The following is a 27,680-nucleotide window of genomic DNA, read 5'->3' as shown; positions in this document are numbered from 1 at the left end:
CCATGGATTAAATGCCCATTCTCAGCTAGACGGCATTAGAGACACTGCTGGAGCATACTTTCCAGTTTAGTGTTATCCAAAAGGAATCCAGTTTGCATGCTCAGAGAGCTCCACAAGGTGAACCAAAGCAGTGTGGAAACAACTGCGTAATTCATTTTGAAAGTGCACATCCGAACCAATACATTACTGTGAAGGCACTCCGAGATAACCATTCAGGCATTACCCAAAGTTGGGAGACATGCTGGTAAAAGGGCCCAAGAACCTTGGTAAATTAAAAGCAAGTATTTCAAACAGGAAATTAAAAGATGTTTGCAAATGAGGAATTTCTAACACTGTTGAAACATAACACGCACAAGAAAAAGAAGAGATTAATACTTCAGTAAGTAAGAGGCTCTAACTGGCAGAATAATGGGAAAACTGCAGAAAAGGACTTGAGGATTAATTTAAAACAGGAATCAAAATATAAATAAAAAAGTGATAGAAGAACATTAGAAGACAGACAGCATCTGGGAACAAATTAGGAGTATTACATGTACAAAGTGAACAGTATACATTCTGCTGCGACAGACACTGGCGAAGATTTTCAGCAAGAATACTCTGCCCAGCCTGGGCATCATATTTCATTAAATATGCCCAGCTACTGTAGAAAATCCAGGTCAGAAATAAAGTTGCCAAGAGATTTAGAAAATTACTTAGAAGTAAAGTTAGAAAGACTTGGGTTTGTTTACTCAGGTTAAAGAATAGTGGAAGTTTTCCTGTAGATTAAAAACACACAACAAATAAACAAATCATTTGCCCTTGTGTCCACCAAATATGAGTCAAAAAAAATAATTAGAGGCTTAACTTGCAGCAAAGATTTACGCTACATATTAGGATGTATACAGTTAACGTATGAGATTCATACTAGCACAGAAATAGCTAAGTGCTGAAAGAGGCTACCTAACAGGTTACAAAGTTCCCTTTATTACTCAAATTTAGGAATATCTAAATAAACACTTAACAAGAGATGCTGTTGTTTATAGATGGATCTCTCAGTGAAAATAAGAGTAGATGAGCTGTTGAGACTCATTGCAGGCACACATTTCTATAATTTTATACTTTCTGTCACAAACATGTATTTTTGATGTTTTATTTTAGTGTGTGTATATACACATACACACAAAGTATGTTTGTCTATATTTGTAATATTCCTTTCTTTTCAAAATTATGTATTTCAAAAACATGCATGTATTTATCAAACATTACTATTTATTAAGGAAACATCATCATTCTCAGAGAATGCAGTTTACCACTCCTTTAGCACATTTAAATAGCTTTGCTTGTGCACTTATAGTGAATAGGAAGCAAGGAAGGTTTCTTTGTACTGTGGAATTTATAGTTATTACCATGTCCTTCCTAAATCTTATATCAGTGCCTACAGTTAAAGACTTCTGAGCTTCCAAAATTCTTTATCAAACAATTTGACGGTGAAATCCAACCTAGGTCTACTAGTTAAAACACAATTATCAATTAATCTCTAAATATAGAAAGACTATTAAAGGACCAGCTGGCATTTTAAAATCATGAAAGCCAACACTGTTCTTTGGCATCAGCACTAGCTGGTGTTGCTAAGCTACTGCTGCTGCCCAGACAGTTATACACCATCAGGTATTTAATTCATGCAGGCCAGTGATCTGAAGGAAAAGAAAAAAAAGAAAAAAAAAAAAAGAAAAACCACACAAAATGCATTTTTATACCAGTAAAACTCAAATCTTACCATGTGAGTCTATGTAGTGTAACATAGCTTGTGTACATGATCAAATGATATACAGAGAATAACGATTAGCTTTTAGTGCTATTTTAGAGTCCATGTTATCTTTACTTACCCTGTTAATTCACTTTGGTTTGGTTTTGCTATAATGTAACTATAAAGTAGATAAGCTTTTTTAATGTTATCTACCTCCATTTTTTTTCCCAGTTTTGATGTATGAATTTTGATTTTTGTCAAATAAATGCCTGATAAAAATCAGAAGAAGTTTCTGCTTTTGTGGGCAAACAGAAGCTAGCAAATGGAAAAAAAAAAAACCTATCAGCAAGTATGATTATTTTTTTGGCAGTTAGATTCGAGCCTATGAACATAATGTTATTTAGTATGTGATCACTGTTCAAAAAAATTTGAGTTTCTGGCACTTTCTCTGAGACTATACTAGCAGCCTTTTCCCAATTCTTTCATCACTGATCATACTTGTGATTTGCAGCTTCCAAATCCAAACCCACATTTATTCTTTATAAAGTAATCTAGCCAGCCCAGGTACCACCATTATACTATTTAACAAAGGAAGTGTATTTAAAACTTGGAGAAGACTGCCAAATATCTTGATAATCACAAACATCATCTCAATAGTGCTTTTTCTCTGGCTTGATTTCTTTTTTTTTTATTTAGGACATTATTTTTATGTCCTTAGCAATACCTTTTATGCCTTAGTGTCATTTGGAAGTCAGTCTTTTATCTCTGTTGGTGCAGAAGGAGGTAATTCTATCGGTAGAAGACAATTTTGACCTCTAAAGATTCCTGTCCTTCTTTTCATCATATACTGTAAGCACAAACTTTATGACTGTGATGCTTCTTGCCTTCCTCATATAATTAAACGAGGACCATTATTAAGATCAATTACAAGTTTAATGCTTTCTGCATTTGGGGTTTTTTTCACTATGGTGAATGCACAGCCAGTTGAAAAACTATACATGAAAAATATTTAACCATTTTTTACTATCAAAGCAGTCAAGAAATATCACGTAGGATTCTGCAGACTTTTCTCTGATCAACAATTTCAATGGAGGAGCTAAATGATGAAAAAAAGAGCCATGGAAAAGATCATAGGTCTACAGAACATGACAGAAAGACTGCAGGTGATTAATTTCTTGATAGAAAGGACAGTTGGTAGCTGCCCTCAAACATACAGAAGGTTACTGTGAGCTAGGAGCACAGGCAACCTGACAAAAGCATCAATGCACAGCTCCTGGCTTCTCAACACAGGAAATGGAGACCATTACTTTCTTTCATAGACAGAAAAGTTACTGTCAAAACCATATTCTTACCTTATGAAGAATAAGCATTATCTGGCTCTCACTAAGTTCTTTCCTGAACAACTAAACTCCAATTTGTAAGGGGGGGGGGGATTACCACAAGCAGTCCACTCTTGAAAGATCAGCTGTCGGCTTACCCTGTTCTAGTTTGCTCCAATATCACACTCTAGAAATCTCCACTATATATAAAAAAAACCCTCCACCCCCCTCCAAAAACCAAACCAACAAAAAAACCCAACCAACCACAGAAACCCAATCCAACAACAACCACAGCCCCCCCCAACCAAACAAAAAAACCTAAAACAACAACAATCACCAGCAAAGAACTGTGCAGAAATTATTTTTAAAATTAGAATGGTTACTTCTGTATGTTTGCAATTTCACAGGATTATAAACTGTGAAGCTATAGATCTACTAATGCTACTATTATAATCCTAGATTTCAATAATATTCCTTGTATTATCTGTTAATACACTCCCTAAAACCTTGCTACAGATCACTGGGTTGGTGAAACAACTAAATTCACCGAATCCGCAACATGCTATAGTTATTTTTAAAAGATATGGGCAGTTTAGGCTAGAAAAAGTTTTAATTTCTCAGGCAAAGAAGGGCAAGAACTCATCACTTATGATTATTACAGTTCTTTTAGCATGTTTGTACAACCTTTTTATCCAATGGCACAGCATATTTATAGCTTACTAAAATAACAGATCATCACTTGTCAGATGTTGAAATACAGAAGGAACAGATAGCACATTTCTTAAGAAAGTACTTTTGGGATTGAAGAGGTGCGAATCCTGTCTGAGAACACACTATTTGCTTATCCTCATCTTCCCACTCTTCAGGCATTTCAAATGGCAGTTGGGGGAGAAAACATTTCCCCAGTTAAGTGATAAAAGCATTCTTTAACAGACACCAAATACACTGATTTTTATACTAAAAATCCATTTTATTGCCTTACACTGAAGTTATCAAAAAGTTAGTGCCTGCTTCTGAGAAATCCAGTAAACCACACTTCATCCAACTATAACTTTACGTTCTAAAATAGCTAAATGAGGTATCCTTTTTCATGCTAGAGACTCCACCTTTTCTAATACACAAGCCTACCTTTTCTTTTTCAGCCTATTCCTCAGTAATTTAATTGGAAAAGAATGGAATCCTTTTTTTGCAAACCTATATGAAATTATAAAATCACTTTTCATCTTTTTCAGGCTGATCTCCTCAGAAAGTATTTTTTACTTCATCTAAAGTATCATTATATGTATTTATACCATCAAACCTCTCACTTCCACAAGAGCCTACTGATAAATGTAATCACTGTGCATTATTGTTAACCTGCAGGCTCCTTGCGGGCATCTAACAAATGTAATTACACTGACTGTTGAATTTTCTGCTTTCAGAAAACACAACACTTCACAAAGCATGGTATTATTTTTAAGTATAAGCTTTTTACATCCTATTCACCTCCAGCATTTTCTATGGTCTATGCTGTTAGTCAGAACTTCACATCTATCTGCTTTGTTTCATCCTGTAGGATGCCTGTAAGGTAGGATTTAATATAAATCTAAAACACAGAACCTAGCTCTGGTTGCTCTTAAATAATAACAAGGGAAACAGATCCATGGTTGAACATCTACTTTCTAACAGGTAAGACTATAAGACTCACTTTTGCAGCAGCTGGTGACTTTTGAGATGTTGCTTATATTTTTGCCTGCTTAACTGCCTGCCTGATGACACCTTGCTTAAAGATTTAACTTACTGGCTGAATGACTAAAACAGGTCACAGTTTTGGTGTTGTATTCTATGTTTTACCCAAAATCTTATTGCAAAAATATAGTCCTAACTTTGTTGCTGTCTATCTTCTTAAACTCTACAGAAGAATTACATCAATAACAGCCTAAATTATCTGTCTGAAATACCTGATCCTGAAGCACTCATCCTGCAGGCAAAGGAAGTAAAAATTTCTTTGTTGAACAACTTTGATGTTATATGGTTAACATACTGAAGCAAGATACCAAAAGTATTTCTAGACCTTTCTGAATTAGGTAAATATTGCTTAAAATATTGCTCCGATTTCTAAATGAGCTAGTATTCAAGAATTTGGGCTACAGCCCATTACTACATTTTACTAGAGCATTCAATTTGGTATCAGATTCTTTTTCCTGATTAAGCCAACTGCAGTAGATACAAGGAAATACATTGTTTGGGGACTTTCATACAGTTTCTAAATATACCTACCTATAAACAAAAACCCTAATTAATTCTTATCTTCCAGAAGCTCTAGAGTTAAGCACAGGTAGACTTATTTTTATATGGGAAAAACTCATTCCTTATAGACATATCTTGTTTCATTGATGTTATCTAAATCATAACAGACATGGATGAAGGGCAGAAATTTTCAGAATACCAAAAAATAACCACCCTCCAAAAATAAAAAAATTGTTTGTTCCAGAAACATTAAAAATTGAAAAGTAACTGTGACACTCAAACTTTTGCCCATTACTTCATATCTTCTCTATTTTTCAAAATAGGTTAATTAACCAGATAATGCGAGTTAATTGTGTAGTTTTTAGAACCAAAACAGTTGATCCAGACAAAACCTCAAGCCAACACCAAACAATTAATACTGTAAGGCAAGCTTTTAAACTGTCAGGACACAAGAAGGAACTGTCAAGTGGAAGGACATCTACAGCTTGTCTAATGATGAATTATAGTTCCACAAGCAAAAAGTGTACTGCTTCAGAGGAAGTTTCAATGTCAGAAATAGAAAATGGTTTTACTTCCTCCTACCTTCCTTCCAATTACTTTAGATTCACAAACCAATGAAGGATATGATTGAACACTTCAGACAATCCTCATCTAGAACTGACAGGTATTGTCACTGGGGACGACTTTTCCTAATAGCTGGTTTGATATTCAGGCTTTCAGACATTTGATTCACAGTAGCTTAGGTTAAGGAAGATAAGCACATGGTCTGTGTTAAGGAAACTGTGCGCATGGTCTCTGGTGGACAGCAAAATGCCATTCTGATGTTGGTTATACTTATTATCCATATAATCCTTTATTGTTTGTACTATCATGATTGCTTTTACAGTAAAGGTTCCTTACCACTCAAAGGGCAAATATTATGCACCAACAGAAATTAGTCTGTCAAATCACAGTGCGAGTTTTTTAAAAGCTCAGAGGAAAAGCTGCATTGACTATTTAGACCACTTAGGCAGCTAAGAAAACATTTACTGAATAAACACGAATTTCAGAAGCAGATACTAATACTTCAGTGTTGTTGCTAGTTACTGCATACTGTAATGATATTTCGAAGGATCTCAAAGTATGGTCTGACGGTGAAGCTTTATTTCAAATCTATGACCTGATTTCATGAGAAGTGTCCTGGTCTCCGCTGGGATAGAGTTAATTTTCCTCTTAGCAGTTGGTACAGTGCGTTTTGGATTTAGTGTGAGAATAATGTTGCTCACACACTGATGTTTTAGTTGTTGCCAAGTAGCACTTGTCCCAAGTGAAGGATTTTTCAGTTTCCCGTGCTATGCCAGCAAGCAGGTGTACAAGAAGCTGGGAGGAAGCATAGCCAGGACAGCTGACCTGACTAGCCAGAGGGATATTCCATACCATAGAACGTCATGCTCAGTATATAAACTGAGGGGCGTTGGCTGGGAGGGACGGATCACTGCTCGGGCATCGGTCAGTAGGTGGTGAGCAACTGCACTGTGCATAACTTGTGTCTCTTCTTGGGTTTTATTTCTTTTTCGGTTTTTTTTTGTTATATTCCTTTTAATTACTATTATTGTTATTTTTTTTTTACTTTAGTTATTAAATTGTTCTTATCTCAATCCACGAGTTTTACTTCTGCCCCCGCCGATTCTCTCCCCCATCCCACTGGGAGAGGGGAGGAGTGAGCAAGCAGCTGTATGGTGACTAGTTGCTCGCTGGGGTTAAATCACAACAGGAAGGAAGGGAAATTTTTAAGGGGTGGTAAGGAATTAATTCTTAAATTACTTCCTAAATTCTTCAGGCCCAGAATAATCCTTGTTACACAAGTATAAATAGGACAAGACGTATACCTTTCAAGAACTCTTTAAAAAGGCTAATTTATCCTCTTCTACCAGAACAAGCATGAAAAATTGGGTATATGAAGGAATTAAGCCTATATATTAAATCTGATTCTTACCTACCATAGCAAGAATATTAACATCCTGCTGAAAGGACAACCATTGCTGGTACAATTCCTACCTTCATGCATAAAAGGCAACATGGAAAAGTTGTTAAATTTTGCCCAATCTGTACAATTTATCAGGGAGAGAAAGTGCACCTGCCACCCCATCTGTCCCCTCTTCCAGTCTTGTCTTCACTATTCTCTCCCTCTGTACCATGCAGGAGGTTCTGTGGTAGAAGTGTCAGAGATGCGCCAGAGATATCATGTGGTCCAGCTGTAAGAGATTCCTATATGTACAGACACAGCGATAATGTGGACTCAAAGGCATGAGCTTGTTATTTCACATGTATTTTTTCTTTCTTTTTTTCCCCCCTCAATTGTTGTGTTGTTGTTTGCTTTTTTCTGGTTTTAATATGTTGTTTTAAGCGTGAAAATTATTTATACCATTCAAATGTATGGTAAACATTGAGGTAAATAAACCTCAATTCCGTAAGACAACTTGTTTTCAAGTATCCTTTATAAGAAATACTTGCAACTAAAACTCTGAGAAATATTCTTCTTTGATGCCCCTTTGTTGTGGTTTAACCCCAGCCAGGAACTAAGTACCACGCAGCTGCTCACTCACCCAGTGGGGTGGGGGAGAGAATAGGGAAAAAAAAAAAGTATAACTCATAGGTTGAGATAAGAACAGTTTAATAGGACAGAGAGGAAGAAAATAATAATAATGATAATAATAGTAGTAGTAGTAGTAGTAATAATAATAACAATAAAAATAATAAAAGAATTGGAATATACAAAACAAATGATGCACAATGCAATTCTTACCACCCACTCACTAATGCCCAGTCAGTTCCCAAGCAGTGATCCGCCCCCCGCCAACTCCCCCCCACAGTTTATATACTGGGCATGATGTCACATGGTATGGAATATCCCTTTGGCCACTTTGGGTCAGCCATCCTGGCTGTGTCCCCTCCCAACTTCTTGTGCCCCTCCAGCCTTCTTGCTGGCTGGGCATCAGAAGCTGAAAAGTCCTTGACTTCGTCTAAACATCACTTAGCAACAACTGCAAACATCAATGTATTATCAACATTCTTCTCACACTGAATCCAATACTATACCAGCTACTAGAAGGAAAATTAACTCTATCTCAGCCAAAACCAGGACACCCCTTTTGCTCTTTACATGTAATGAAAATGTACTTCACATGAAATTCTCTTTAAAACTACTACAAAACAAAAAATTGAGATCTAACACGTCTTGAACTAACATTGCTCTTTCAGAAAGGAACTGTAAAGGCAGAAAGGAGTACAAAGGCATCCATTTTGTTTAAGAGATAGGCAGGCTGATCAATACACTTTCCTGATTATTACCATTTGCAATAGATACAATAACCTTTCAGAAGCAAAACATGCACTTCTCAGCTGCCAACATGTCTTTATAAGCAAGCAAGAGGAGGCTCAACTACTTTTCATCTGAAGATCCCATGCTTTCATTAGGAGTTTTCTAAATTTATTTTTTACTTTAAGATCATGAACATCAACACTGAAACTTACCACAAGAATGCATAAGTGGTCTTTTCCCCCCAGGAAAATTTCTATTTAAGGGGCGGAAATGTAAAGAGTCAAGACAGTAGCTAGGCAGTCCAGATCCCCTGGGACATGTAAACCAGATTGAGTTCTCTTGACACTGACACAAACACAGGACTTGAGCCTTTGCCTCCTTCACCCCACATGACCCATGAACCCTACACTCCAAGCTGTGTAGAAATGCTACAGCATTTCATTTTTTTAGCCCAATTTTTCACAAGTTTTCAAAAGGTTTTGGATTTAGCCTCTGGAAAGATAAAATTTGTTTGTACCACAGCCACTTCCAATATGTGACAAAACCACTTTCTACCAATGTTATTTTCAGGATAATATAGCAGTCAGTATGCTAACCACGTGTTCACAGCACTATTTTAAGGAGTATGTCTTACAAAGTTCTTGATTGTTTACAATCAGAAATTGAAAACTTCCTATTTTAGTACCATTGATCAACAAATGCTTTCACTGCTATAACAAAAGAATACCATTCAGTTTAAACTTTTCTGCTAGACCCACAATCACTGGAAGGCATAATAGTGAGATAATTACTTGTGTTTATTATCAATCAATGACATTGTCCATTAGCTCTTTACTATGAATGGTCAAATAATACTTTTTGTCTTGATTTTTTTTTTAAAGTAAAGAGCAGTCTTACTTTCTGTAGCAGGCCAAAAATCTACCACAAATCTTAAAAATAGCTGCATTCACAATTTCCACCTAGATGAAAACAAGTTTCTTCTCTGAAAAGTGAATGTAAAAGTGACATTATAAAGGTACTAGTTTATTGTTTCTCAGTGCCTCTGGATTAAGTGTGTTCAGTTTAAAAACACCTAGTTTTATCTCCCCTGGCACTGAAGGCTTAACTAAAAATCTTCAGATTAAGCCATGCTCTCTTCTGCTACAAACAGTAGCAAAAACAATCTCATAAGTAAATTACATCCTTCACATGAAAATAATTCTGCTGAGATGGACTCTTTATAGGTGACAGGAATAACAAAACTGTGTAGTTATCAATGAGAACATTATTTGCTTGTTCTGCAGAACGTAAGTTACTCATGATGATGGCATCTAGAAAGTAAGAAAGTTCATATTCGAAACGGAAAGCAAGCTTGCGAAGTTAGCAACTCTTACTTCATAAATTAGACACAAAAGTTTAAACTTGTAAAAGTGTCACAACTATCCATATTTAAACCAATCTGTTGTAAAGATCAGAAATCCAAGTTACAGTCAGTTTGCCTCCTCCAAGCAAAAAATACATATTCTTCAAAGTGCTTACATTTTGTCATTTTTATCTGGATACCATAACAATAACAAGCAAATCTATATTTGTTAGAATATTGTAAAATTATTCCTTTTTTTGAATCACAATCTATCAAAAACAATGTCTCATTGCAAGTGATGCAGCAGTAATTCAGAGAAGTATTTCTCATTACTGCAACTTAGCTCAAAACTACTCAAAATACTCAAGTTACTCAAAAGCAACACGCACGGAGCACTGGCATCTAGTCCTCAGAACTGGCTATTTCACTCTGCAGAGCTGCATCAAATTACTAATGTTGATGTAACCAGTACAGAGTAAAATTCTGCCTACAGAAAGGATTACCAGTAATTTGTAGGGAGTTCCCATCCTCTGCACAATACAGGAGTTTTCAGATTGGCCTTGCAGATTCTACCTGAATTAGCAAAGAGTAAATGGAACACGAGCAAATCTGTTTGCAAAAGAATTGATTCTTAAGAACAGAGCATCTACACTATACACATACTGGATGGGTAACTACTTCAGACAAGCTGTAGTCTGGACCCAAGACTTAATACCTACTAGCAGCAAGATTGCCTTTTCTATGCTCTTAAAGCACATCTTTTGGTTTCATTTTATCTGCCATGAATCAAGTCTGTGTGCTCTGAGAATGCTCCACAATGTGAATGAACAGTGAGTGGGAGCACATACATGATCAGAACTAAAACACTGATATGGACATATCCACAGACTACCAAAAATGACAATGATAAATTACAGTGGGGAGAGGAGTGAGGTTTCAAACAGCATGAACAGGTACTTTCAAAGGAATTATGAACACACTGTTCTTACAAATCCAGGTTGTAGCCTCTGGTTATGGGACAGAGACTGTGATTCTGTGACTTTGCTAAAGAGGGAAAGCTTAGCTTTGGGGGATTTTGCTCTTAAAATATTGGCTGCACATGCACATAAGTTATGATGCTCTAAATGTATAAATACTGCTCAATTAGAAATTCCCTAGCTTTGTCACATTTGCATAGTATTCCTTTAAAGCAGTGTGGTTACTCCCATAGAGAAGAGGTAATGACCACACCATATTCTGCTTCTAGAAGAGTCATCTTTCTTTAAATATGCCACTGAAATAGTTATACTCCTCTAAGTTACATATTTTCAGGCAGTTCACACCTTAGATTCCCATTATCTATTCTGCCCTTTGATTCCAGAAGGCACAGGAGTGAGCACAAAAATGAATTGTGAAAGAATAGCCAATTAAGCATGGTAATTCACAACTCATTCCTTCAATAAGTAGCAACATACAACTAAAATGGAGGTGTAATAAGTTCAGCAGCTGCTAATGACTGGATAATTGACCTTGGAAATTCCCATTTCAACTAAGCTACTTATCTATTCCTAAGTTTCTCAGTAGACTGTAACTTTTCCACCCATCTAGTTATTGTAAGTTCCAGGGCACTATTTACTGTCTTTACAGCAAATGCTTATACTTTTCCAGCATAAAAGAACATCTGGAAAGGACAACCACAATTCAGGAAAAATATTTAATTCCTAAAGAGACTGAGACATACACCCATCTTTTTACTACAAATTAAAAAATAAAACCATATCTTATGCTGACAACAGTAAAAGACTGACTCAAAATGTAGTATTTTTATTCTGCAGTCTGGCTGCCTACAGAAAAATAAAGACTTCAGAACACAGGTAATTTATAACAATACAGGAGAAGAAAAAATTTATGCTATTTCTTCTGTACAGATTGGACACACACATGCACCCCCTCCCCATCATAATGGGGCATCTTTGCTTTCTTCTATTATTCCTTCCTGTAACACAGGAAGTTTTAAAATTAATTTGCATGATCAAGTGCTTCTCAACCCCATAGTGCTTAGGCAACAGAATATACTCAGAAGCAAAGCTGATTTGCCTCAAGAAGCAAATAATGGTGGCTTCCATGAGTGCTATTTTCCAGTGCACTGAAGACAAGAAATCTCAAGGTCACACTTGGCCCCAAATCCTCAGGAAGTTACAAATAACCATTTTACCATGTATACTTAAAAGAATAAAAAAGTAACACTGTTTTCTTTCTAATTCTTTCAAATTGTTCCTCTTTCCAGCTGTCTAATTTGCTATCATTCCATCTGGATTTGGAAACAACATTTTCACCCATGAATCCACTGTTCCAAAGCCCTGCCTTAACCATGGACTCCAGAAAGTACAGAGAATGTAACCAAGGCTTCTCATTCCTTATGATTACATGATGCACATGATCCTTCTTGGACACCACCACCACAGGTTTTAACTGGCATCTAATAACAGGCTGTAACAGCCTTGTTCTTTTTTTTTGTCTGTCACACAATATTTGTCATGATGTACATATTAGAATGCTAAGAAAATTAATAATGATCAATTACCTAGACAAAACACGTCGCAATCTTCGTGATTTTTATGAAGGCGAGAGGCAAACCTATGCAGGTGAGACCAGTAATTTTTTACTATGTACCAGCAACATATATGCCTAGCAGGCTTCCCGAAACACAAAGTTCAAGATACTTGACTTCCTTTCGCAGCTTCCTCACATTTCAAAGCCCTGACAAACTTGCAAAGGAAAGGAAAAGCATGCCTAAGGTGTTAGTAAATCCAACCTAAGTAGTAGAGTCGGAGAAAACAGGGATGATGGGCTAAGGGACACAGCAGGAGGCAGTAACAAAGTCTCAAAGAATCAGAGTTAGCATAATTCTTTGACAAGTATATATAACTGCAGGTTCCACCACAGGTAACTAAAACTGTTATGGCATATTGCAATTCTTAAGTGAGGATTTAGTACTACTTTCTCAATTTTTTCATCCAGTCTAGCTGCTCTTATTTTGTGACTACCACACTGGCTAAAACCCACCATGAATTGTTAGCCAGATCCAGTAGTCACTCATTTATTGGAGACTGCGAATAGTCAAAAGACAGGTTAACAAATTGCTTGTGGGATTTCTGAGGTGATCCATTTCCTGGTGTTCTAAATTTCATCAATCCGAAGAAAGGAACGTCGAGATAACTGTTCTATAGTGTGTGGGATGCATTGTCTTTCAGGACTGACATAAGATCTTCAACAACCACATATGGAAATCAGTTCCATTTGCTCCCTGGATCCAAATGTATTTGATAATCTGCATCAGAGGTCTGATTAGTCTCCTGAAGAGGAACACTTTTTCAGTGCAAAAATTTACCTATTCAATTCCCAAAACAGCAACACCAACCACTTCCAAAATAAGCTTGAAAGAATTTGAGTATTTCCAGATAGAGAACATTGTCTGAACCAGTAACAAACTTCACAGAATAAGAAATTGTCCACAATAAACTAATTATCATGGTCATGGAGTCCACAGTTTTGAAATCTGCCATTAGAACAATCATTTACAGAGAAGAGATCTGGTCAGATAATCTTACCCACTGTCATGGTTTAACCCCAGCCAGCAACTAAGCGCGACGCAGCCACCTACTCACTCCCACCCACCCAGTGGGATGGGAGAGAGAATCAGGGAAAAAAAAAAAAGAAAAAAAAAGGTAAAACTTGGGGGTTGAGATAAGAGCAGTTTAACAGGACAGAGAGGAAGAAACTAATAATGATAATGATAACACTAATGAAATGACAATAACGATAATCCTTTTAGGATTGGAATATACAAAACAAGTGATGCACAATGCAATTGCTCACCACTCACTGACTGATGCCCAGTTAGTTCCCAAGCAGCGGCCCCCAGCCAGCCTTCCCCCAGTTTATATACTGGGCATGATGTCACACAGTATGGAATACCCCATTGGCCACTTTGGGTCAGCTGCCCTGGCTGTGTCCCATCCCGACTTCTCATGCCCCTCCAGCCTTCTTGCTGGCTGGGCATCAGAAGCTAAAAAATCCTTGACTTAGTCTAAAGACTACTTAGCAACAACTGAAAACATGAGTGTGTTACCAACATTCTTCTCATACTAAATCCAAAACATAACACTATACCAGCTACTAGGAAGAAAATTAACTCTATCCCAGCCAAAACGAAGACACCCAGACAGCTAATGACATCTCTGTGGTTACAACAGATGTTCAGGAATGTTTCTGATGATTTATGCAAATTCTAGAAAAACTGAGTTTCATCCGAGAAGGTTGCAGGTTAAGCACTCAATTTGTGTGTGGTAACCAAGGCATTCAAAACAAGCAACCCATACTATATACTCTGACAGAGAAGCATGTGGCATACTCAGAGTTGCAAGGGACATTTTGCTCAAAACTACTTGATATCCATGCTAGAGTTGCATTTATACCTACAGCAGGTGGACAAGAAAGCTAACATTTAAGTCCTAGATATGAATGATCAACTCCAAGACAAATAAATTATATATGTTAGCAGACTTTACAAGTTCAGTCCATACAATATATATATCACTCAATACTAGCAGAAAGTTTACTTTCTCTCAAACAGCTTAGCTCTACTTTCACAGTAACAGACCCTCTGTTGGCAGCAGGTTTTTCATACAAACTAAAGCTCATTCCTCCAAGCTACAAATACCATCACTCTACTGCCTCCTTTATTTCACCAGACTATCCACAAGCAATAATGGAAAACCACCAAAGGGAAAGAAAATGGGGAAAGGAGGAAGGAAAAAAATCTGTACCTGAAATGAAGAAGAAGAGATAAACACACAGTTGCCAATAATTCATCTTTCTTGTAACCTCCCCTTCACATCCACAGTGATTCTGCATTGGAACATGATAGAACAACCTGCTGCATATGAGGAACAGTCAGGGTGACAGACCAGTAGAAGCTTTTGCAAGTTAACTCCTCTATGCATCATCTGAAGGATTTAAACCTATTTTGTACAAAGACATTGAAGAATACAGAAAAGGCTCTACACTCAGCTTTCTCAGTTAATAACGTAGACGAGTATATAATGTATTTCACATTGTCCATGAGAGAAGCTGGGTCTGAGTTCACCTTGACAATCTCCCTATATATCTGTTTTCCTTTTCAAAGAACACAAAAAAGCACGCATGTCACAAACCTTGAAGGCATACTGTAAGAAAGCTGCTTTTAAACAAGAGGACTTTATCTGTTTTGAACATGGGATATGGATGAAAAGAGGCAGAATTGAGAAAAAACTTAATAGAGAGGCAGCACAAGATCTTCCAGCAACATGCTTCTACACAAGAATACAACCATTGTCAAATAACTATATATAAGAGAAGAGATAGCTTGTACTCCGGTGTATGTTCTTTTAAGATTTCTAGCACCATGGTATGATTTCAGAAACCTGGGTAATCTCATGATTTAACTTACAACTTCATTAATGCTTTCCTATACTGGAGAAAACTATAGTCTCTGAGGCTGGTAATTTTCTCAGAATGCTGGGATCAAGGCAGGGCAGGGGGGGTAAACCTCACCAACTTCTAAATAATTTCAAACAATGCCTACAGAGAGCAAGATTTGCTTTTGTAGTCACGCTAACATAGCTACCAGGCCTATGGTTTGCTAGTGTCCCAACACCCATACAGTAGCCATAAACATTAAATGCATGTAGCTGAAGCAGTACAATCAATCTGGGCACGTACAAAGCCTGTAAACTACAAACTGGTGTATGTTTTGGATTCTAGAGAGCAAAGATTGAAGAAATATTTTCTCATATTCAAGCAGCTATGGACCTACAGGAGAGACAAAGAACATTGTCACTGCTTATACATTTGTGGAAGTTTCAGTAGTCTACCAGAACAGCCTAACTTTGAGACCTGTTCTTCCTGATCAAAATGAGGCTAAGAATCGTTTCTTCGAAGGATCAAAGACACATTCATACACCTTACGTATGCTTTTACCCAACCAAGAGAATGTGAAGATGAAATTGCCATTCTCCTGAATAAAAGACTGCAATGGGAACAAACTGCCTAGCATTTCACCACACAGTTTGTAACACCTTGCCAATGATTTCTGCCTATGCAGAGAATCAACCAGTGCCTCCCCATCTAAGCCCCCAATTCCCTTTTGCTCAGTGGGAGTTTGACTCTCATTAACTACCTTAAAATGTCTTAATACAAAACATATGAAAATATTTTTTCTCTTCCTAATATGATGCTATAAAAGATAAGATAAAGCAAAATGATTTAATTTATAGGATGATGCTTAAATAAGCTCTGAATTCTTCAGAGTTTTATGGAAATCATGGTGCCTTGTTCTTTAAATAAGCTCTCGCTGGTACAGTCACTTGATTTGATTCCAAAAAGAAAGCGAGAAATCAGAACCTTTCCTTGCATTTGATTAGAGAATTTTCTGTGAGAAGTGTAATATGCAGCCCGCTCTTTTTTCTTTTTTAATCAGCTAAAATGTTACAAATACTGGGAAATAATTTTCAAAAACATTTAAAAGATTCTTAGCAAATTTTTGCAGCCTTTGCTTACACTGACAGGGCAGTTGGTGTCAAAAAATGCTGAAAGTGCTAATGCCAAGACTACTCTGTTTTACCATGTACATTTCTAATGAGTAAAAACCACAGTATATCACACACAACCTGAAAAAAAAAAAAAAAAAGGTTTAGAACTGCTACTTGACCATCAAGCAACTCAGTTATTTATTTCCAAGGCGGTGGGGTGGGGAAGTAGTTTGAAGGGAGTGAATATTTATGCCTGATTTTGGCACCAAGAGAGAAAGGATACTTCCATTATTTCTCTCCCATGTCACTTAACTCACCTTTAGTTATTTCTTCAATTGTATTTTCTAAAAGCAAGCTAAAAACGTTCACTCTTCCACAGAAATATTTTTCAGCTGTGAGTGACAATATACCTAGTTTTTGCTGAACTCACTCAACGGGCTTTTAGAAAAGGCTCTATAAGCAACTAACTTGGCCTCAAAAATTTCTTTAGGGCTCACCATACTTAAAAACTGCTCTATTTTTACCTTATTTTTGAGACTTAAGAGATAAAGAGATTAGGAGGAAAGTACGGTTATTCTCATGCTCCAATAAATCATTTATAAGGTAGAATTATTTTTTCAAAAAGTTGTTAATTTAGGACACAACGTATACCTGCCTCATTCTGATAACACAGGACAATAAGGCCTTCTAGTCAACAGTCTTGCAATGCTTTCCCTGTGCCTTCTACTGGTTCACACCACAGGCTAGAATCAGGGCTTTCTTCTCTATGACAAGCAAGTAACATTCATGAAGTCTAATTGGAAAACATACTTTTCTATGGGTTACATCACACAGAGAAAAGAGTAGAAGGGGTCCGCAATCAGAAGAACAGCGTATCTTAGAGGATACCGATAACCCCCAAAAGTCTTTTTTCACAAAGATTACAGGAGCCAGGGAAAAAAGGCATTATTGAAAAAGTTGTGCTTACTGGAATACACAATCAGTTGTGTACATTCCTGCTTGGTCTGCCAAGATAAGAAACCAAGTCTGCCTAAGCTGTACTGTTTTAGTAGCACATTAACATGTAAGCAGCCAGATTCTTAATTTAAAATTCACACCTCATCACAACAAATAGTTGCATATTAGCTTGCAGAGGTTCAAACTCAAAAGAATTATTATTACAATATCAAGGCTACTAGTGTAAACTGATGTTTCTTTTCAAGATTACAAAAAGTCCTGGCAAAATCAAGAAAAATATCTAAATAATTAATCCAAAACTACTCTTCTGCTCTGACGGACTAAAAAAGAGTAACATGCTGCATAAGAACATATTAAACAGTTATTTTTAAAATTACACCATTTCTGCCACATACTCAAAACTGAATAACCCAAATAATTTGCCTAACAGTTCTCATTTCTAACAAGCACTTTTAAAGTTGAAAACTCTCTGGTCCATTAAAAGAGCTGAAAAGACATACTTGAAACCAATAACATGTTAAATTAAATGGAGCAAATCTTCACCAATAACACAGCTACTAGTGCCCTCAGAAGCATCTAATTCTTTGTAATTGTCAAGTCCCATTTCATTGCTTACGAGAGAAACTTTCGTAAACCAGTATTATACTAATGCATGCGTGTGTGCATTGTATCCACATGCACCTGCAAACACTGCTAATCAGCATTAAGTGAGACCACCTGAGTAAAGAGTATCAATTTTTATTTTTTTTTTAATACAACACAATGGAAAACCAACAAGAAAATCACAAAGGAGTCAGGAGGACCCAGTTCTGGGCATAGGCGTTCAGAACAAACGAGTTTTTCACTCAGATACCCAGTCTCGTGGGACCAACAGCCTCTCCCAAGGGGCTCACCTCAGGCTCTCTCGTGGCAGGACTTTTGGGTGCCCCCAAGCCGCAGGCCTTTCTAGCCCTCCTGGCGCACTCACGCTCTGCTCAGCGGAGAGGTCTTCCATACTGCGCGTGTATCTTAAAACCCGCGCCTGCCACGCTCATCTCATTTTATTACCTCCACCCCACAATGTAACTCGTGGCTCAATCTGCATCCGAGCGCAACCCTGCGCCGAGACCCCGACGAACGGCCGTACCTCAAGGTGAACCCCCAGACGGCGCGGAAGCCAGAGCCGTTACGAAGGACGCTAGGGACAGCGACAGCAGCCCGCGAAACGGATACCGACCGCTAAGGCAACGCCAAAGGTTAATTGGTTATCCCAACTTTCACCCGACGCCGTCGATAAAACGCCAAACCACCCCGCCTAACCCTTCTAAAGGCGGCAACGAAGCGCCGTCCCACCGCTGCCGGGCTCCGAGAGCGGCCGGGGCGGGGAAGCGCCAGAGCCGTAGCGAACAGAGGGCATCCCGACGGGGCTCTCTCACCTCGCTGCCGGGCGGCCCCGCGCCCAGGCGCGGGGGAACGGGGAAGGAGCCTCGCCCGCCGGCCCCCGCTCCTTACCGCCGCCCGGGGCGGGGGAGAGGCGAGGGACGAGGCCCGAAAGCGCCGCTGCCCCCGCCCGCGTCCCACCTGTCGGCGCGGACCCGCGGCCCTGAGGCGCTGCCGGCGGCCGCGCGGGGCCCTGCAGCGACCGTTGGCCCCAGCGAGCGGCTGCGGGGGCTGCGTGGCTGCGCCTCCCGCCCCCCCCCCCCGGCGCGCCCCCTGACTCACCGAGAAGCCGGCCCAGAAGGGGCAGGAGTGGCGGACGCGGGCCGAGGTGGTGAGCGCCAGGGCGGCGAAGCTGACGGCCACGATGAGGCAGCCGAGCGCCATCTGCGTGACCCCCAGGGCCAGCATGGCCCGCGAGCGGGCGCGGTGCTCCCGCAAGCGGGACAGGCTGCGGGACAGCGCCGTGGGGCTGAGGGGGCGCGCCCCGCCGGGGGGCCGCGCCGCCCCGCCGCCGCCCACCGGCATGCCGCCGCCGAGCCCCTCACGGCCCGGCCGGCCGGCCCCGCCTCCTCCTGCCCCCGCCCCGCACCCGGCGGGGAGGGCGCGCTCCGCCGGGCGGCAGCCGGGCGCGGGCGCTGCGGGGCGGCAGGCAGCCGCGGCGCATGGAGGAGGAAGAGGAGGAGGCGCTGCCCTGCCCTGCCGCCCGGGGCGACCCGCGCGCCCCCGGCCGGAGGGCAGCGGACGGCGGGGCAGGAGAGGGGCGGCCGCCACCGCCGCCTCCTCTCCCCGCTGCAGGCGCGGGGAGGCGGGGGGGGGCTGCGGGGCTACGGCGCGCAGCGCGCGGGCGCGGCTCGCCCTCAGCCGCCGGCGGGGGCGGCCCCGCTCTCCGGCCCGGCCCCGGCGCGTTCGGGGGGAACCCGGAGCCCCGCTCTCCGGCCCGCCGCGGCTCCCGTCTCTCCCGCGGAGGGGAGGGGGAGAGGCAGGGAGCGGGAGGCGGGGGAAGGGTTGTTTACGGCCAATGGCGGGCGGCGGGAGGATGAGCGCCGGCCGCCGGCGGCCCTGCGGGGAGAGCGGCGCGTGTGAGGGGAGCGGGCGGCGGGGCCGGGCCGGGCCCGGCCCGGGGCGCCCCCCCTCCCCGCAGCGGGAGAGCGGCAAGCCGCGGCGGGCGGGAGGAGGCGGCAGCCTCCATGGGCCGGCCTCCTGTGCGCCGAGGCTCTGAGGGAGAAACCTCTCCCCCCTGGGCTTTGTGCAGCAGGGGCAGCGGGCGGCCGGTGCCGCCGCCCGCCCCCCCGCCTCCCCCCCGCTGTGTGTGAGGGCCCAGCGGTGGAGGAAGGGAACAGTTAGTGCTTGGGGCTGTGGAAAAGGCACGGCGCGCAGGTTGCATCTTAACCTTTTGGGTTTTTTTTCTTCTCCCCCAGCGAACCACAACCAAGCCTCAGGTTGCAGCGTGCTTACTACCAGAAATAGATAAAAGGCACCAGAACGAGCCGCTGTTTATGAGAACTTTCCTGCCCTGCTGCTGCTCACGACAACAAGGTCCAGCATGGTAAGGCTACCTAAAACAGCTAAAGCACAGTTAAAAGCCTATTTTCTGCAGAAGGGAAGTCACAGTGATAACCTATTGCCTGCAAACACCTAGGCCTACTTATGAAAAACACACCAACAAAACCCAAACCCAAGAACATCATCTCACTACATAGCAGTATAGTGTAGGTAGTAAAACTATTCCGGAGTTAGTGTTTGTAGCACCGTAATTGTCTACAGCAGTGTAATTTTTTTTTTTAATGCAGGAATTGATACGTGTAGTCTACATACCTGTAATACTGCAATATTCATACGAGGAAAAAAAAAATCCCAGACACATGTAAACCAGACTTAAATCTTTGCTTATGAGATGCCTTACCTTTTCTTTCAAGAACTCATCTTTGCATAAAATAGTTTGTTTCCTGGGGAGGTGGTAGTGGGGAAGTATGCCTTGACAGGAAAGCGACAAAAGATTAAGTCCCCTCTTTTTTCATACAACATTGTTATTTTATTGTAACAGGAAAAAAAAAAACCACAAACAACTTTGCCACTTCTAACTTAAATCACTGTCTGTGCCACAAAACAGGTTAGGATAGCAGACAATAGTGCCGTCACCCCAATATAGCTAAAATACTGCTCCAGTAAATGCGCAAGTAATATTTTAATCAGATCCAAAAAGCACCTGACAAAACTCTACACTGAAGAGGCAGCTGTTCCACTACAAGTTTTTATTCTAATGCAGAATAGTACTAAATTAATACTACTAGTAATAAAAAGAAGAGTTAGCTTACAATGTCTTAGTTTCTCAGACCAGGCATGAACAGAATGGGAGTCAGTTAGAAACAAAACACCACCACCACGCACACCCTTGGCCCAATACTCAGCCTCACCTGATATTCCTGAATTGATTGCCGGCACAGGAGTGCTACATCCCATCTGAAAGCCCAGGTGGAACAGCTAAATGAAAGGGGGTGGGGATGTATGGTACTAGATCAGACTGAATTTTTGTTCATGCCAGTTCACACTAAAACCAACTTCCACTTGTTTTTAATCAAGTAGAGCTGTTTGCTATCCAACACTGAAAACATTACTTGAAAATATATCTTTCAAAGTCAAGGAAGAGCCTGTGTTACAATATTCTGCCAAACAGCGTGAAAGGGGCTAGCAAAAAGAAACAAAACCCAGCACCAAACTGAACCTGTGCAGTCTTCATGATTAAGCAGCTCATTCCCCAGTTGGGCAGAAACGCTTAAGGTTATTCAACAGCAGGACAGTTAGAAACCTTATAAAGAATAAATGCGTTTAAACCTCTATCTGGGCGCTCTCATTCAGGAGTAAGATGGCCCTAGGGCTTGGAGAAATTAGGACACATTACACCAGGGTGTGAATTTACATCTCACTAACTCCCTGTGCTGATACTATTGTATGCATTAAGTACAAAGCAATTTACTTTCATTTCCAAGGACTTTCTAACTGGCACATACCAAAAAAAAAAAAAAAAAATCCACATTTGAAGCAGTCCAGAGGAGGATCTGGCATTGCAAATCCACATACTTAACCAATGGTCTGTGAACATCACATATGGGTAAGCTCTCAGGTAATCAATGTGTGCACTGCTTCCAATATGGCAAACTAAGGCTACCAGAAAACAACTGTTTTGGCTTCCAGTAGGAATCTATGGGAGTTCAGATCACATCTTGTTCTCTCCAGTTTTCCTGAGCATTCAGGTGTAGATAGATATTGCTCTGAATTAGCTCTGGATTCAATTCTTCGCTTTCTCTGAAGGCTCTCAGTTGCTGGATTTGTTTGAGAATGATTTGAGGGCAATTTGGGACACATTATTGTCCCTAACTTTAAATGCAGTTATTTTGCTGAATATTTTTAAAAATACTTTCATTGCTATTTTTCAATGCTCTATCATTGAGCGTAACTTAAAGTGGGATGCAGTACTGAAATTTCTTCCATAACTACAGTAACAATAGTTTTGTAGTAGCCATGTGTATATTTGAACACTATAATATACTAATTTTTAATTCAACAAACAATTCAAACATTTCCTGAAGGCAGCCAGAAGGGCACTACATATCAGACCTTATTATTAGCCTATTAAAAAACATCAAAACTCAGAAGTCAACATGATAATGATCCCACTTCTATGGTAATTGTCTCATTACTGTCAGTCTTCACTGGCTCCCAACCAGTTCGGAAAGCAGCTTCATGAGGTATAGAAACTATATTGGTGGATCGAAGTTTGTATTTATTCTACCTCACTTTCAATTTTAGTAAATTTCACGCATCTTTATCTCTGCAATTGTTATTTGAAATTAAGTAAATGACATTTTCAAGTATGACAGAAATGGAAAACGAACAAAAAGTAAATTCTTAGTTACAGTAAACCTCACTAATTAACGTAGATAAGAAGACTGTTAAGAAGGTGCCCTACAGTGTATAGCTACTGAAAATACATCCAAGGGCCCAGTGCTGTTACTTATACATAGCATGTCTCAAATACGCACGCTTTACATGATTTCATTATTTTAAGCAGCTCTTCTCTCTATAGCTCTAAGGACTTAATAAGCACTAGCAATCCAGGTTGTTCCACAGTATACATCGTAAAGATGTAGTGGAAATTGGACAAATGAGATAGGTGGTATCGCTGCTGAAAAATAGTGTGTATACTTTATATACATCTACACATACACACAAAATGAAAAAAAACCACAAAACCTAAAATACCTCCTTCCATATCCAACTTTCATAACGCGTCTCGATATCTTGACTTTAAGATAAAGTATTTTTATTATTCTAATATTTAGCAAATCATTTCTCAGCCATTCAGATGCTTGGTCCTTAGAACACCAGCAATAATAATTCTACTTCCTTTGTCTACCCAGTTCGTTCCTCAGAGGGAATCAAGCATCAAGACCACAACAACCAAGATGAATTCAAATGGAATATACCATTATTCCTTGGCACATACCTTAAAAATTAATTATCCTTTTCCATGGCTACACTTCGACCTGTTCTGAAAACAACTCGTAAGGCACTCCAACTTACTTTATCTCAGATTACCAGGAACCATAACCAACATACCCTATTTTTACATAAGTACTGAAATTGCTTTATGGATACAGGCACCTAAATAAAAAGTCTGTGTCATCGGCGGAACCGAAGAGCAACATCTTCTCACACGCCAAATTTAAGCGTATAACGACATCAGATTTCAAATGCAACAGAAGCTGGTATTTCAATTAATTAAAAAAGAAGTTTGCATTTCCTCACACTTGGCAATCAATCTTCCTTACGTTTATCTTGCAAAAAAGTTGTACTGAGCAGAGAGAGAAAGAAGGGCAAGACAGCAAATAATAAAGACTGCTTTATCTATATACAACATTCAGTTGTAATCAGTGTCTTGCAGGAAGTATCCTGCTTTACCAGCTTTATAATTTGAAAATAATAATTAAAAAAATTCTGCTAGCAGATACTAAAACGTGTCAAAGACGACGAGACAATACATGCAAGTGCCCACCAATATAAGACAGGATCATAGGGTTAAGCCTGTAGATTTGTTTAACCTTTACAGTGGCACTACTGCCTTTGGTGTCATTTTGCTTCCTGATGACTCAACGTTTTTCTTAAAATAGCACAACTATATCTGATAGACTTGTAGCTAAGCAATGAACCTCTAAAAAAAAAAATTCCCCCCCCCCCCCACTTTTATACTAATACAAGTATCCATTGTGTTTTTACAGACAAGTTTTCACTTTGCAAATCATACACACAATGTCACTACCAGTCCCATCTTTTACAGCATTTTTCTGTGGAAGTGAATGACTGAAGAGTTCACAAAGCACACTGATTCTGTGTACAGAAATGTTATGAATAAAAACATGAAAAGAATACCATTAAGATCAGCAGATTTTGACTAAGCCCTGCCTCTGTGCTTGAAACTTAAGTGCCTATTTATGAAAGCTTTTTAAAATAATATATTAAAATCAAGAGGATCTACCTTGCAATCAAGAACCCTGTAATAAACCAATGCCTAGACAAAGTCTGTTTCCAAGAAGTAACAAAAATAAACAGAACTGTCACCTCTCCACTTGTAGGCTGCAGAACGCTGCCCTTGGTGGAGTGATTGTGCAGAGAGGAATGATTCTCTCACTTGTCTGTTTAAAGGACTTGGAGTTACATGTGGATCCCTGAACTTTTCAGCTATTTTCTGCACCATCTTGTACCTATGTGCTAGTCTATTACCCTAACCAGACAGTAGACCTGAAGGAGACAAAGAGAAGTAACCACCTTTGTTCTGTTTTCTCATGTTTTTACACAGAGGATAATCACAGATCAGTTTGTTTTACAAAAATAGCATCCTTTAACAACATAATTTAACCATATATAAAACCATAGGATTTACTTCCATATGTAAGCCAAAGGGGTTTTAAACAGGAAAGCTTTGCAGATGAAAATGAAAGAATCCTCAATTTCCATGCTTTAATCTGAAAATAGTCTGGGTCTCTTCTTCAGAAATATCTACCTTGGAATTACTTCCTCCATGTGTTTGACTGCCTTGATGAATGTCCCGGAGTGCTAAAGACACCACTGAAATCAAGATAATTGCCCTGCATTTTATGACTGTTTGAAAGTTGAAATTGGGTATGTGTCTGGGAGCTGAAAAGCAGATTGCCCTGTAGTTTTACAAAAGGCAAACTAGAACTCAGATTTTTTTTGATTTTTTTTTTTTTTTTTTTTTTTAAACAAGACAGATTTCTTTCCCAGATTACCACCCCTGGTCTGGCAGAAAATGTAATCACTCCAAATATAAAAAGAAATTACATAAAATGAAGAAGTACCTGGTATTTTCTGTTCATTAGCAAAAGTTAGCAAGACTATTCTTAATCAGGAGTTTGGTCTAAGAAATTAAAACATGGCAAAATATATATCCAACATCATACAAGAAGTTTTGGACAGAAGTTTGTCTGGTGCACTAAACCATGCCACTTTTCTTCTATAAAATTTTAAAGTGTGCAACACTTCTGTATATACCTAACTGGTAGGAGTGACCAGATTCCTTACTGATCCCCATTGCCAAGAGTAAAAAAATGTGGTAATGTAGAATTAGCTACTTCATACTGCCTCTTAAAATGATTGGGCTTTACAGGGCCAGAGTCTAGTAGATTATTTTCTACTGTAGAAATAAAGTAGCTAGAAGTCCCAAATAAAACTTAACATGATCACTTTTAATAGTGCACAATATCAACATTTCATTAAAAACTACACCTGGATTTTAGAGGCTTAGCTGAAGAATCATTTTAAGCATTTCCAAGTAGGTTTTTATTTCCTTTACTGAAAGAAAAATGACAATTACATTTTTTATGTAATAGAAGACAAAGTCTTAGTTTGCCAACAAAAACATCTCAAAACTTATTATGATTCAAGAAATAAAACTTTCAAGAAATTAACTTGTTTTATTTACAGGTAAGTGATTTTAAAATGTGTAGAATGAAAAAAAAAATAGTCCCTCCCCTAAGTATCTTGCTGAGACTGTGAATTTTCTGGTAAAGGACACGGAATCAGAAATTAATCTGCTTGTGAGGATCTACCTACTCTTCTTAGACATGTACACATTACTGAAAAGATAAAGGGGAAAACCTAACATAATTCCAGTCACTACCAAGTAAAAATGATCAAAATATTAGGGAAAACTTTCTGAGTCTTGTCTTCATTGATTTTTCCTTTTACATGGCCTTTTCTGTTGATAAGAGTCCTAGTTTTATTGGTTCCAGCACAACTGTTTGGTAATGGGACCTGGCAAAAAATAAAGCAGCAATAACTCTGATGCTTAAGTTCCAAATTAATCAAAAAGTACGGTACAAAAAATTAAAGACAAAAACCCCTCTCTTATTTAGCTGGATAGATACATTTTCTAAAAAGTAGCTTATTAAAAGCACACAGTCTTTCTAGTTGTCACCTGTAGATGAGTAAAGTTTTAAACACATGGCAATAGGATCCTTCTTGGAGAACCAGAAATCAGTGTTTGGTGGCTGAGACACTCCAGTTTTATTCAGAGGCATAGGCTAGATAATCTAAATAAGTTAAAGTCCAGCTGAGCTACTCATACCAATTTAGTTATAGCCCATATAGATGAACATAGCCCTTTCTAGTTTAGATAGCTGAAGTAATCAGAAAGACTATTCAGCATAGAAATTCAGGTGAGCTGAAGCTAAGGATTACTAAAATAACTGGTTCTTAGATGAAATGATAATTCATGTGGGACATCTATTTCATATGAAGTTGCTACTGAGATTTATTAAATCAGTCTCCAATATATTGGATGACTTTCTCAAGATTTTTCTTTATGACATGCAGCTGAAAATCAGATGGCAAAATTGGCTGTGTCTGAAACATTCAGATTAATCAGAAGTCATAGTTTAGTATTTTATGTAATGACTGACCATACACTGTAGCAGTTTTGCCAGGTGTGAAAGGGTTAAACTGTATGCTAACATAGAAAAAAAGTTGTATGAAGAAGAAACAACTCAGAAAAGTCACATAGTTTGTCACATTTGTGGAAAACTTGCATGTGTAAGTTGGAACAGCCCTCAGGCAACCTTAAACTTCTACAAGTGGCAATTATACAAGTCACTCACTGACCTTGGCAATACTCTAAGGGTTAGGCTGTAATATGGAGACTTTCTTAAATAATATCTCAAGTCTATTTGCCACAAGTCATCTTCCTTTGTAACACAGGGCTTCAACTTTGATTTCTAAGGCAGGCAAACTTGCTTCACAGCATTATCCACCTACCCACATCTAATACAGCTGCAATGTACGTGCAGTTTTGAAACAGGTCTGTCTTAAACTTATCCTCCTCCTTTGGAGACTAAATGACCTAGAGTAGAAGCAACCTTCTGACGGTACTCAAGTCCCTACCACTTTGTCCCCTTGCTCCAGACAGAGAAACAGTAGGACTAGATTGCAAGCAGAAACCTGCAGCTACTGGTATAATATTTTTTATTTTTATTCATACCCTGTTCTCTAGTCTAGTATTTTTGACCAGCACAGATGTACTTCCACTGACATTTACATACTTGCCTTCTGTTCCTTTTTGCTTACCTAGCCCCCATGATCCTCTGCATTTCTCTAATCTTCCTAAATACCTCTAGCCTTCCCTCTAAATAACTCTAAATAAATAAAAGTTCTATATTAGGTTTTCAGAGTGTCAACACACAGAGTAAAGCGAGGAAAATGACATCACTGTCTGGAAATTTATACTTGAAGAGCACACTGAAAGTTTTATTAGGCTATAATAACC

At 39.4% G+C, this 27,680-nt stretch overlaps 1 protein-coding gene across 3 annotated transcripts in view; it reads right to left on the bottom strand.

Moving 5' to 3' along the window:
* Positions 1-19,463, bottom strand: part of ENTREP2 (endosomal transmembrane epsin interactor 2) — a 160,835-nt gene extending 141,372 nt beyond the window's left edge. For 2 of the 3 annotated variants that reach the window (XM_075045436.1, XM_075045435.1), the window contains exon 1: positions 19,127-19,463. In XM_075045436.1, the coding sequence (XP_074901537.1) occupies positions 19,127-19,369 (243 nt within the window). In that variant the 5' untranslated portion in view covers positions 19,370-19,463. Of the gene's footprint in view, positions 1-18,840; positions 18,903-19,126 lie in introns of those variants that run through there. The other variant, XM_075045437.1, reaches the window with a different exon arrangement.
* Positions 19,464-27,680: the final 8,217 nt, after the last annotated feature.

The sequence above is a fragment of the Buteo buteo genome, chromosome 13 (assembly GCF_964188355.1).
Source record: "Buteo buteo chromosome 13, bButBut1.hap1.1, whole genome shotgun sequence".
Classification (NCBI taxonomy): domain Eukaryota; kingdom Metazoa; phylum Chordata; class Aves; order Accipitriformes; family Accipitridae; genus Buteo; species Buteo buteo.
The sequence above is the reverse complement of the archived record's forward strand: the minus strand, read 5'-3'. Positions and strand labels throughout refer to the sequence as shown.